This window comes from Cololabis saira, chromosome 18, assembly GCF_033807715.1.
Source record: "Cololabis saira isolate AMF1-May2022 chromosome 18, fColSai1.1, whole genome shotgun sequence".
In the NCBI taxonomy this organism is placed as follows: Eukaryota; Metazoa; Chordata; class Actinopteri; order Beloniformes; family Belonidae; genus Cololabis; species Cololabis saira.
Genome location: NC_084604.1, coordinates 6,811,600 through 6,823,367, shown reverse-complemented (window position 1 = coordinate 6,823,367; position 11,768 = coordinate 6,811,600). Strand labels below are relative to the sequence as shown.

The 11,768-nt window shown below is 42.9% G+C and overlaps 1 protein-coding gene across 1 annotated transcript; it reads right to left on the bottom strand.

Annotated features, from left to right (window-relative positions):
* Positions 1–7,755: 7,755 nt before the first annotated feature.
* On the bottom strand, positions 7,756–8,733 carry si:dkey-77f5.3 (uncharacterized protein LOC326903 homolog). The gene has a single exon (XM_061707510.1). It carries the CDS (start codon positions 8,731–8,733, stop codon positions 7,756–7,758), a length of 978 nt encoding a protein of 325 aa, XP_061563494.1.
* Positions 8,734–11,768: the final 3,035 nt, after the last annotated feature.

The window sequence follows — 11,768 nt, the reverse complement described above, 5'->3', positions numbered from 1 at the left end:
TTCTTACGGATTTCTTATTTTTCCTACTTAAGAACTTCTTAAAATATGTCATTGCATTGCACGCACCAACAAACAACATTTATAGGTAATTTGGGTCTTAACCGTCAGTCACTCACTAAACATGGAGAAGGAGAAAAAGAGATGCAGGAACTTTTCAAGACAGGAGCTTGAGGTTATGGTGGATGAGATTAATGTGCGAAAAAAATTACTAATGGGGAAAATTAATAATATGGGGAAAACAGCAGAAAATAAGACAAGAGGGTGGGCCGGTGTGGCTGAAGCTGTGTCCGCGGTGGGAGGGAGCCTGCGGGACGGCCCAGGTGTGAAGAAGAAGTGGGCAGACTTCAAGTCTGAGGTAAAGAAGAAAGGAGCGGAGCGGAAAAGGCTACTGAATAAGACAGGCGGAGTTGAAAGAGTTTATGCCGACAGCCTAGAGGAGAAAGTGCTGGGGCCTCATTTATAAAAGAGTGCGTAGGATTCATACTAAAAGTGCACGTAAACCCAAAAGCCAAAAATGGCGGGCGCAAAAAAAATCCGGATTTATAAAACCGTGTGCACGCACTTGCACTTGCATGCAATGTTCGCTTTATAAATCACAGTCCTGCTGGAAGGTTGCGCAGGTGAATTTGCCTCATATCCCGCCCTCTACACGCCCACTTTCTACCATAATGGGCAATGCAAAGTAGTGCATGACTGTATTTGCATATGAATGAGCCTGCTGAGCATGAGCAGCGGCTTCCTGCAGTCTGTTTCTGCTGCGCGTCAGGATGAATGAGACGTGTCGAGCAACCGTGCCACTAAATTTCACGGAGACTGAGATGGAGATGTTGTAGATGAGGTGGAGGCAGGAAAACCACATTATTTGGTGGTCTCAGTAAAAGTAGAAAAAGTATATAGATGGTATAAAATAAAGCGAGTGAGTGGCAGCACGTCGTTGCTGCGCTAAACGCCGTGAGTGCCACGGACAGATGGTGCAGAAAAAAAAGAAGTGTTGTGATTTGAAGGTGGAGGCCAAGAGGTACGGAGCCCCTAAAGGGAAACAGATTTTTTTAATATATATAATGAGTTTTACGTGCGCGCGTGAAACCTTTAAGGCTCATTTATGGTTCCGCGTTACACCAAAGACCCATAATTTAGGTTTCACGCGCACGTAAAGGTTTCATGCGCACGTAAAGGTTTCATGCGCACGTAAAGGTTTCACGTGCGCATAAAACTCATTATATATATAAAAAAAATCTGAGTCCCTTTAGGGGCTCCGTGGAGTGGCCCGGCACTCATTTGTTCTGTCCTCAGTCACTCTACAGTTGTCGCGGTGGGTGACGAGGAGGTTTCCGGCCCGGCGTTTCCTGCACCGCGGCTGCAGCAGCAGAGCGTCTACAGGTTCGAATCCCAGCCTGGGTGCTGTGACTCTGTAAAAAAAAATACCTAAACTTTTGGATCAATAATTGAGTCTGACAATTTTTATTTTACCAGTTAACAAATAAATTATATAGAATATATACAATAATATAATACATTTTTCAATCAATTATTAATTATATATTACATTTTTTAACATTAACATCAAATATTTGAAGGGATGGCACTTAAGATTTAAGGGTGGGGAGCTAAACCGTCCAGTATCTTATAAAGTAAACTTTGGCATAAACAAAACAAAAAAGTCAGAAGCTCAAAAAGTTGTATTTTTCTACAAACTGCAATAGTGGTATGAGTTTGTGTTTTTGTCCAGCGGTTTAAAAGCTGAGAAAAGTGAGGAAAACCAGGTTGCCAGATCGGTTCCCGTTTTTCACGTATACTGTAGCTCGTCTATTAGCATATGTAGCAGTGCGGTCGTTGATCGAGTAATGCGTGAAAACCGCGGACATTAGGGACCTGGCAACCACTCATATTTGAATTTTCATCTCAGAATTCCGAGAACAGTCTCTCAACACTAAGAAGTCATGGGAAGGCTGATGATGACTCAAAGTAGTTTATTGGGGTTTGGAAAAATGTCAGATGCACAAATGTCTAATATTTCCATGATAGTTGTGAAATTCCAGCCTGCTGGCTACCTTCCGACGCAGTTTCTGAATGAATGTCATAAATTCAGCATCCTCAACTGAGATGTGATAGTGATCACATGAGGTCCGCAGTACGGTGGCCAAGAAGTGCAAAACAACATTGCAAAATGTGAAACACTTTTACAAAGCTTGAAACAAATTTACATTTCAGAAAACAAATTAACAAGACGCTAAACACTTTTACAAGTGCCGAAACAAATTTACAAATACCGAAACAAATTTACAAATACTGAAACACTTTTACAAGTCCCGAAACAAATTTACAAATCCTGAAACACTTTTACATTTCAACACAAACCGGAAAGGGAATGTACCCAAAGCCACGTGGTCAAACGTGGGGGATTGTTTGACCAATCATCTCTTTGAATATCGAGCAAAACACGGAAGTGATAAGGTGAGCGACATCCATGGTGAGCGGCAAAATATTTCTTGGCGGCGAAGTTCCTTTGACAAACGTCGAACAAGATGGACCGAGTGATGTTTTGCCAGTTTTGTGGCAATCACGTGAGCCGTTTATCGCGGTTTTGTTTTTCGTGTGGTCGTGGTTTAGACTTTTTAAAAGGTGAAGACGAGGTGGAAGGGCCAAACGCACAGGGGCCATCTAACGTTAAACAGCCTGATGACGCTAAACCAAGTAAGTGCAGCATAACGCTAGCTATCAGAAGTATGTGAATGAAAGTAAATGGTGCTATTGGTTAGCGGCAGCTAACTTTCTATTTTGAAACGGAACTCTGTTCATTTCAGCAGAAAAGCCTTGCCCATCATACAAACAGTTCCTGGAATACAGAAGCGCAAAGTCAAAAGAACGACAGTCTTTTAACAATGGGCCGAGAGGAAAACATGGGGCTAAAGAAAGAAAAAACGTCCAGGTAAGTTGTGCTGACTGATTTTGCTTATCAATACTCGAGTATCAGACTCGAGATTACTCCAGATTCAGAGCTTTATTGTCCCTCGAGGGGAAATTCGTCTCGCAGTAAGGGATAAGGCATCACATACACATGTATACACATATAAGAGGACAGTAGTAACAGTTAAAACAGTATACATGAAACAATCACAACAATAGTAATATAACCATGAGAATAAAAAGGATAAGATCTAGCTGTCCACAGAAGATAGAAGACTTGCTTGTAAAGCATAATAAATAACTCAGAAGTGGGTCAGGATGATGGCACACCTGATTAATCCAGGTGTGCCTGATCATTATTGTTGTGACTGCTGCAGTAAAACACACCTGGATTAATCAGTTTGGCCAATAATGTAAGACAGGAAATAAATGAGCAGCTTTAATTTTAGGAAGTAGTGGAGCTGTGCATATTGCCCTTGAGTTTGAGACCAGTGGTGTAAAGTTTTGGAGAGTGTATAGACATGCTCAACTCACTATGAAACTGTGGTGGTGGAGTGATACCACATTCTACATGATTAATGGGAAACACTGATGTATGTATGTTCTTTTATTTTACCCATGTATAATAAATTAAATTAATATTATCTTTATTTTACTAGATAAACATCGGCTTGATGGTGCCACATGGAACTGATGGAACTGATTTGAAACCTCTTAGAGGGAAAACACTCCCATTATATGTAGACCCAGAGGTAGCAGCACCTGATGTACTGAAACAAGCTGTCCAGAAAATGACAACATTTAACAAGGACATGCCAAAAGGACCGTACTTTCTTTTGTATCCAGACTGCTCAGAGGTGGTCCATGTGCCTGGATCAGAAACACCATTCAAATTGGCAGAATATAAAAAGGAGCTTGGAAAGGCATATTCCAGGATCACCTTTTACATTTGCCTAGAAAAAGACTTTAAAGGAGGTTAGTGGATCTCATGATTCAATATTCTTACATATTTTTATACGCAACTCACTGTAGGATACATCTACAGGAACTACATGATCTGTTGATGTTATTTGTTTTTACAGCAGCGGATGATACCTCAGACTCACACTCTGATTCTGAAATTATCATTGCATCAAGGAGCACAGTTGAATTCTACCAAGCTGACACTGTGGTACATCATCTTTTTTTTTAATACTTACCGTATTTTCTGGACTATAAGCCGCTACTTTTTTCATAGGTTTTGAACCGTGCGGCTTATACAAAGGTGTGGCTATTCTGTGGATTTTTCTTCCACCGCTCGGGGCGCTCCAACCCGAATTAGAATAAAAACTAAGACAAAATAAATGCAAAGAAGAATACGCTACTTCTTCTTTAGCAGATAGAAGTAGGTAGAAGCAGATTTCAAACAGATAAATAGATAAATAAATACCGGTTATTTTCTCTTGGTTCAGTCCCGTTTTAATCAGCAAAGTTGCTGCCGTGTTAAAAGACACTGTTAGGAAAGGATCTATTTAGATACAAACATGTACATCATTTACAGTTCAAAATGGTTCTGTACATGTAGTAAATGTCTAATCTAACAACATAAATACAACAGGCGGAAGCAGCAACAGCAGACATCCACGTAGGCAGGTGGAAGCAGCAACGGGATGACCGGGGATGGGGGGGGGGGGACACAGGCCAGAACGCAGCTCCCGAGGCTCCAGCCTGCAAACAACAATACAACAAATGTATGTATTGTCCTGGTCCAGAGGTGCCCAATCCTGCTCCTGGAGAGCTACTGCCCTGCATGTTTTAAGCTGGGCATACACTGTGCGATATTTTAAATCGTTTGAGACTGCCCCATCTCACACTGCACGACTAGATTGCGGAGTTCAAAAGTTCAGAGCCCACGATTTATGGTCTCACACTGTACGACCCGATGCTCTGATGTGACCCGTCTGCTCAAACTATACGATCATAATCCTCCCGTCGGACCTCTGTGTACTGGAACTCGAGGCCGGTTCTGGGGCACGGGTAGGCTGTTCCAACCCAAACGTGCGTCCTGCCCACCTGATCAAAGGTTATGGGGATCCTTTATTTTTTTATAATTATATATAAATATATAATAAAAAAATCCCAAAATATCTGTACCGTTTCTGATTGGGCGGGCACTGCGCATCATTTTTTGACACAACAAAGAACGCATACCGCAAAAGTTGTGTCTCGGCGGAGGAACCCGGCGTCCCAGCAAAATGAGAAGAGAAAAAAGAGTTGTTCCGAACAGCAGACAGCGCACACACTAAAGGCTGATTTATGGTTCCGCGTTACACCAACGCAGAGCCTACGGCGCAGGGTACGCGGCGACCCGCACCGTACGTGGAAATGCGGTCTTTTTTTGCTATTAAAACATGATTTGTAATGTGAATTTGCAACACTTAAACTGCAAATAATAGTTTTTGACGTGACATCAGATATTGCGAATGCTCTCTGCGAAAGGATGAGGCAAATCGGGTCGCAGCTGCTTCAACTGTGCGATGCCTTCACGAGGAGCGACCAGGATTTCAAACATGCTTGATTTTCTTGCGACCTCACGATTTGTGATCGGGAGCTCGTCGTGAGGTGTTAATCTCTCGTCGTTACCCCACGTACACTGCACGAGGCACGAGCAACGATTGGGTCAAAATCGGGCCTGATCAAAAAAAAGTCGCATGACTGGAAAATCGGCTCAGAACGAGCCGATAATCGCACAGTGTATGTCCGGCTTTAGGCTTCTCCCCACTTTAACACACCTGATTCTAATTATTAACTTGTTATCAAGCAGCTGAAGCCTGTCACAGGCTTGATAAGGAGTTGATAATTAGAATCAGTTGTGTTAATAGTGGGGAGAAGCTTAAAACATGCAGGGCAGTAGCTCTCCAGGAGCAGGACTGGGCACCTCAATGTTTTAGATTAACAAGGCTTGTTTATTTTGCAGTTATTATTACTATCAGTAACACTTACAACCTTTCACCATTAATTTATACTGTATGTGGTAAAGGAATAATTATGGAAGCTGTTACAAATTGGTGATTAATGTATGCGTTTCTTCTCAGGTTTTTGAACCACAAAACCGAAGTACTCCCAAAATCAGATCTAAAGATGAAAGGTTTGTAGTAATTTTTATCCAAGAAGTACTTTATGCCTTTATCGAGGAGGTGTGGTCATACATAACCTTTGTCAGAGAGTCAAACAGATTTAATGAGACAACATGAGACAACCTCATGTACAAAGACTTGCATGGATTTCCTACTGAAACATACAAGCGTACGCTTAAATCCAGAAAACGTCCTACGCACAAAAAAATCCAGATGTATGAAACTGTGCGTAGGCATGAATCCAAGCACATTTCCTTTGTACATCCCAATCAACGTGGAATTGAGCGCACGTGTAGGAGTACCAGACTCCTCCCTGTCCACGCCCCCATTTAAATATGCAAATATATTTAAATAGGCCCTCGAGGGCCGGTTTCCCTGTTTAATTGCACCATGATACAAGGAGCTGTGTCATCAACAGAACTATCCAGACTTTGATGACAAGCTGGTGACGATGATTAATTACAATCAGGTGTGTTAAAGCAGTGAAACATCTAAAACATGCAGGACAGTGGTACTCGAGGACCAGGATTGAGAAGCACTGATCTAAAACATGCAGGACACCGGCCCTTCTGGGATTCAGTTTGACACCTGTGACATATATATATATTTTTTTTTTAATATTCTTTATGTCATTCAAAAAAATAAAATAATTCAATACAAAAACAAATGTTCTTAACTCGTGAATGAAAAGCAAGCAGAAAGAAGAAGAATCTTATCTGATCCCCTTTTTCCAAGAAATAACTTCACAAATAACATAAATTAATCATATAATCTGTACATTAATGGAATGAAAATGCTTCCTGTTAACGTACACATATTCATCCAGTGATGGTGCTTTTATAGCAATGTGTGTGCAGTCGATAGCTCTGATTACATTAGGAAAACCGGCTAAATATTCTTTCTCTTCTTACTGCGCCATTTGCGATATCTTCTAACACTGCCAAAGCTGCCATTGTTGTTAACGGTATTTCTGCACCACTTTGCTTTTCTATCCACTCGTGTAATTGCAGGCAGTTGAATGTGTTAATTGTTCATCAGTGTGTCTCTGATGTGCACTTCACTCTGAGGGCTAATTGTTTTCACATTATTAACAGTTTCCCAGCATCACCACTAAGTGTCGCCAACGGACCAATAGCTGTGGAAACGTGCGTACGCCAGCCATGAAGTTGGCGTCGGGCACCGCACATTTCCACGGTCATTTCACTCTTGATACATCTGAACGTTTGCGTGGAAAAGGGCGTACGCCATGTTTTTGTGCGTACGCACCCTTTGTACATGAGGCCCCAGATGTTGCCTCCTTCCCAGCCCGCAGGTTTGAGGACAAGTTTTCATTTGGCCTGCTGCTGTGTGGTAATTTTTCTGAATAAAAATGTTTCTCAAAATTATCCCCCCCTCTGGTTTTTTCATCAAGTTGTTTTTGTGTGTGCGTTTTGGAACATTTGTGAACTGGTAAAATAACAATTGCAAGACTCAATTATTGTTCAAAAAAAGAATACATTTTTATTACAACAACCTACTGTACAGTACACCAATACAGACTTTGAAGTCCTCCATCTCCATCCCAGGTTTTTTTTAGGTCTATAGTAAATTTAAAAAAATCCCAGTTACATGCCAGTTGGTCCTCCATTTAGAGTTTATTAATTTAGCACAAAAAGATGCATGAAGCACTGCGCAAGGAGGGAACGAAGTTCTATAGCGAACTTGTACAAGGTTCCATTATCTTGTACAAGATTTAAGGCAATGACCGCTTTATTACTCTGTCCAAGTGATCTATGTATTTGTTGCACAGCTCTTTGGTGAGTTCATATTTCCAGAAAGACTCGATAGCACAGATCAGTTCTTCTCTGCTCTTGGGTTTCGCCTCACAGCAAATGTGCCGTTTCAATGCAGCCCAGACCAGCTCGATCGGGTTTAAATCCGGCGACTCTGCCAGCGTCTTCACCCAGTTGATGCCCTCTCTCTCAACGCAGGCTTTCACACTGACTGGAGTGTGTTTGGGATCATTGTCCTGAAAGAAACGATGGGTTCTCATAGGGAACTGATCCCGCAGGTATGGAGCGGCCTGCTTTGTGATGATCTCCTCCGCGTAGAAGTGGCGATCCATGATGCCATCAAATATGACCAGCGGACCCGGGCCACAACGTGAAATTCCGCCCCAGACGTGCAACTTGACTGGGTGTTTCACTTTAGGCTTTGCTGTGCCTGTGAAATTGTTTTTCCTCCAGCACTGCAGAGCAAATCGCTCCAGTGTGACCGTTGATTCGTCAGTGAAAAAAACATTATTAAAGCACTCTCCAGCAACCAGCCAGGATTGCGCTTGAAGCAGACGCGCCACTTTGTTTTTTTCCCGGGTCATCGGCACGAATCTGGGCTTCCCAAACTTCCAGCCTAGATCACGAATTGCCTTTCTCACCGTAAGCAAACTCAAGGTGATGTTGTGCCTGCTTTGGAGAAACGATCTCACTTTCCTTGCCGGCAATTCGTCGTCTGCTTTCAGGATGGAATCTATCATTTCCATCACCAGACTCGTGAGTTTATATGGATTGCGTTTCTTCCTTTCCACAAAAGCATGGCGGCTGTGACGACGGATGGTGTCAAAAGAAGCTTTAACTCCAATCGTCTCCAGATGTTCGGCTATAGCTCGAGTCTGCCAACCCTTATTCCGCAGATTCTTGATGAGCGCACTGGTTTGCGAGTTGATCACAGCCATCTTTGACGTCAGCGTATCACACGAATCGAATGATGAGCAGACCAACACCAGTATTTATCTTGCGGAGTGGGCGTGGATTACTTGTTGCGCCGCCGCCCTTGACATGCTTATATCCAGGTAACAGCTCACTACAGATCTATTCTACCTAATAGCTGTTGTACAGTACCAGTCTATCTGTATCCTGAACACTAACGACTATGGAAGGCAGAAACCTTTACGGAAGAGCCCAACAAGTCAAGAAGACTCTCTTCCCACATGACAAAAAACAACCTCCCGCGGCTCGGGGCCAAAAACGGGTATGTTTTTAAATTAAATAAATGCTAGTTATTATTATGAGACTCAGATGTGGGTTTGTGTTATTTATTAATGCAATATATACAACATTTATTCATACATTAGCCCCTAGCTCACTCTAATTTTTTTTGTAATACTTCTGTCTTACAGAGGAATCCAGCATCATCGTTGCAGCCACCCTCAGCTAAGCGTCTTGTCACAAAAAAAGCGGTAAGTGTTATAGTGTAACTCACAGTACAATAGCTACTGTCTACATGGGATAAGCATTTTTGCTCACAGTATGTAACTCATGACTTATCTTCTTTTAAAATGGCAGGCAGCTGTTACAAGTGTGGTTGCATCAAATCACCAGCGCAGGGACATCGTCGACCATTTGGAAAGCAGTGTAGCTCAGCAAACTGCGGACCTTCAACAGAAAGATGCCCTGCTTACAGCGAAAGAAACACAGCTCACAAGTGTGAAAGCTGACCTGGAAGCCATAAGAGCGGAAGACCTAAAGCTCAAAGAGGACATTGAAAAACTCGTCCACTCTGAGAGCCAGCGAAGGGAGCTACACAAAGCTCTTATGGGAGAGGTGAGAGCTGGATTCGGAAACCTGGGAGAGGCTATGGAGGCTTTACGGGAAGAGATAATTCATGTCCACGGTACACCTGTGAGATGCACCCCCACGTGCACCTCAACTTCTGTTGCATCGTGTTCAGCAGCCCAGATGTCTCCACTTGCCCTGTCCTTCACCGACGACAGCCTCCAGCACCCCCCTCGTCAGCACCCCGACATAAGCTTGCGTGCAGTTGGACCAGAGGCCATGCTAAAATCCACCAGCAAAGCTTCGGCCAAGTGGGCCGTTATGGATGTCTGCTCTTCAGGAAGCCCATCTCAGAGCAGAATTACCAAGCCTGGAGAAAGACCACAAACTGGGATGGTTCAAGGGGCAAACAAGCACTGCCGCAAAATGTAAAAAGTTTTGTATTCGACTGTGTTAAGGAAAGATTTCCTGGGGTGGAGAACAAGGACTTCAAAATTTGTATTGATAAAATCAATGAATGCCTGCGCACACTGCGGCAACGTGTGTAAATAAATATGTCTTCTTTTCGACAAATAATTGAGTCTGGCCATTTTTTTCCTCGTTAATTATAGCTGCTGGTAGATTTCATTTTACAGTATGTTTCAAATGCTACTCAATTTCATTTCTCAATTTTTTTTTTCAAGAATTTAAAGGGGACCTATTATGAAAAACACGTTTTTTCTTGTTTTAACATATATAAAGTGGTCTCCCCTCACCCTGCCAGCACAGGGGAGACAAAATACCATGAAATTCTGCAGGGTCTCTGACCCCCGCCTTACAGAGTCCCCCAGTGTCACGTGACTTTTTTTTGAGCCATTCTGAATCTGCGCCTATGGTGACGTCACCATAGGCGCTCATTTCCATAGGTTCAGCCTCCGCTGCTGAAACCACGCCCACAATGCCGTGGCGCCGCGGATCCGGGTTAAATCATCCAGGTTCCCGGGTGGTTTGGGAGCTGGGTCCTCGGGGGTCTGTCCCAGGCTGGACCAGCTTCACTCTCCGAGATTTTCAGCTAAATCTGTCGGTTTGATCACCGGTAACGGGCGATGCGCCGCGGATGAGCTCCGGAGCCGATCTGTGCGCCCGCAGTGGGGTTGCAGCGCCCGTCGCACAGCATCCGCCGGGCAGATCCGACTGAAATTCCGCTGGTCGGTCCCCGGGAGTCCCTGCTACCAGTCCAGGCCGGTTCCTGCGGTCCCGGCCGGTCGGAACCGGTCAGATTCCCCCGTTAAAGCCGCAGTGATGCGCGCTGCTCCAGCAGCGCTGCTCCCGGGCGCCCGGCGCATGGCTCCGGGGCCAGCGTTCAGCATCCGCCGGGTAGATCCGGCTTAAATAGTGCATAAATGTTATTTATATACAACTCATATTTAATTTTTTTAACAATAAAGTTTCCATTTGTGAAAATTCAGTGTTATGATTTGTTTACAGGCTTGGGCTGCTCTGGCGGAGCGAGGGTTTATTCTCCTCCCCTGCTACACGTCATTCAGGGAGCCAATCAGCACAGAGCCTCATTATCATACCCCCCCCTTCCCTAAAAATGAGGCGCAGAAAAAGAGGTTAGAAGCGGTAAAACTAGTGACAGGGCCCACAGGCTGGATTTATGATTTATGTAGAAAAAACAAGCTTTAGATTGTTTTTAAGACATTCAAGGCCTGTTTAAAATATACATTAAATGCCATAATAGGTCACCTTTAAATGGTTAATGGCATTTTCAGCCAAGTACCCCCTAACCCGCGTAAAGCACTTTTGGTTGTTTGTTTGTTTGTTCGTTTTTATTTATTTCAAACATGTATACATTTTTTTTTTAAAAACAAGAAACGAGAAAAAAGATAAGAGAAACAAATACAGGTGGGCATTCCACCACATAAAGAAAAAAAAACACATCAAAAAACATATTTCACTTACATGTTCGAAACGGAGTGGGAGGAAGTATAAACTTATTTAATCCCACCCCCTTTCCACAACTAAACAAATGATATGCCTGTATTTACGTTTTATACTATACACTAATTTGTATAAATATATATCATTTTTACAAAAATAACCTGTTTAATACCAAATGTAAGTGCTATCATGAATATAATATACAGTAACTATGATATAAATATGACTATGATATAAATATAACTATGATATAAATATAATACGTATATCTATACAAACGTACAAAGACAAC

What these genes read in the sequence shown, in the direction of transcription:
- si:dkey-77f5.3 (XM_061707510.1), bottom strand. Translation starts at nt 8,733, where the DNA reads ATGGCTGTGATCAACTCGCAAACCAGTGCGCTCATCAAGAATCTGCGG.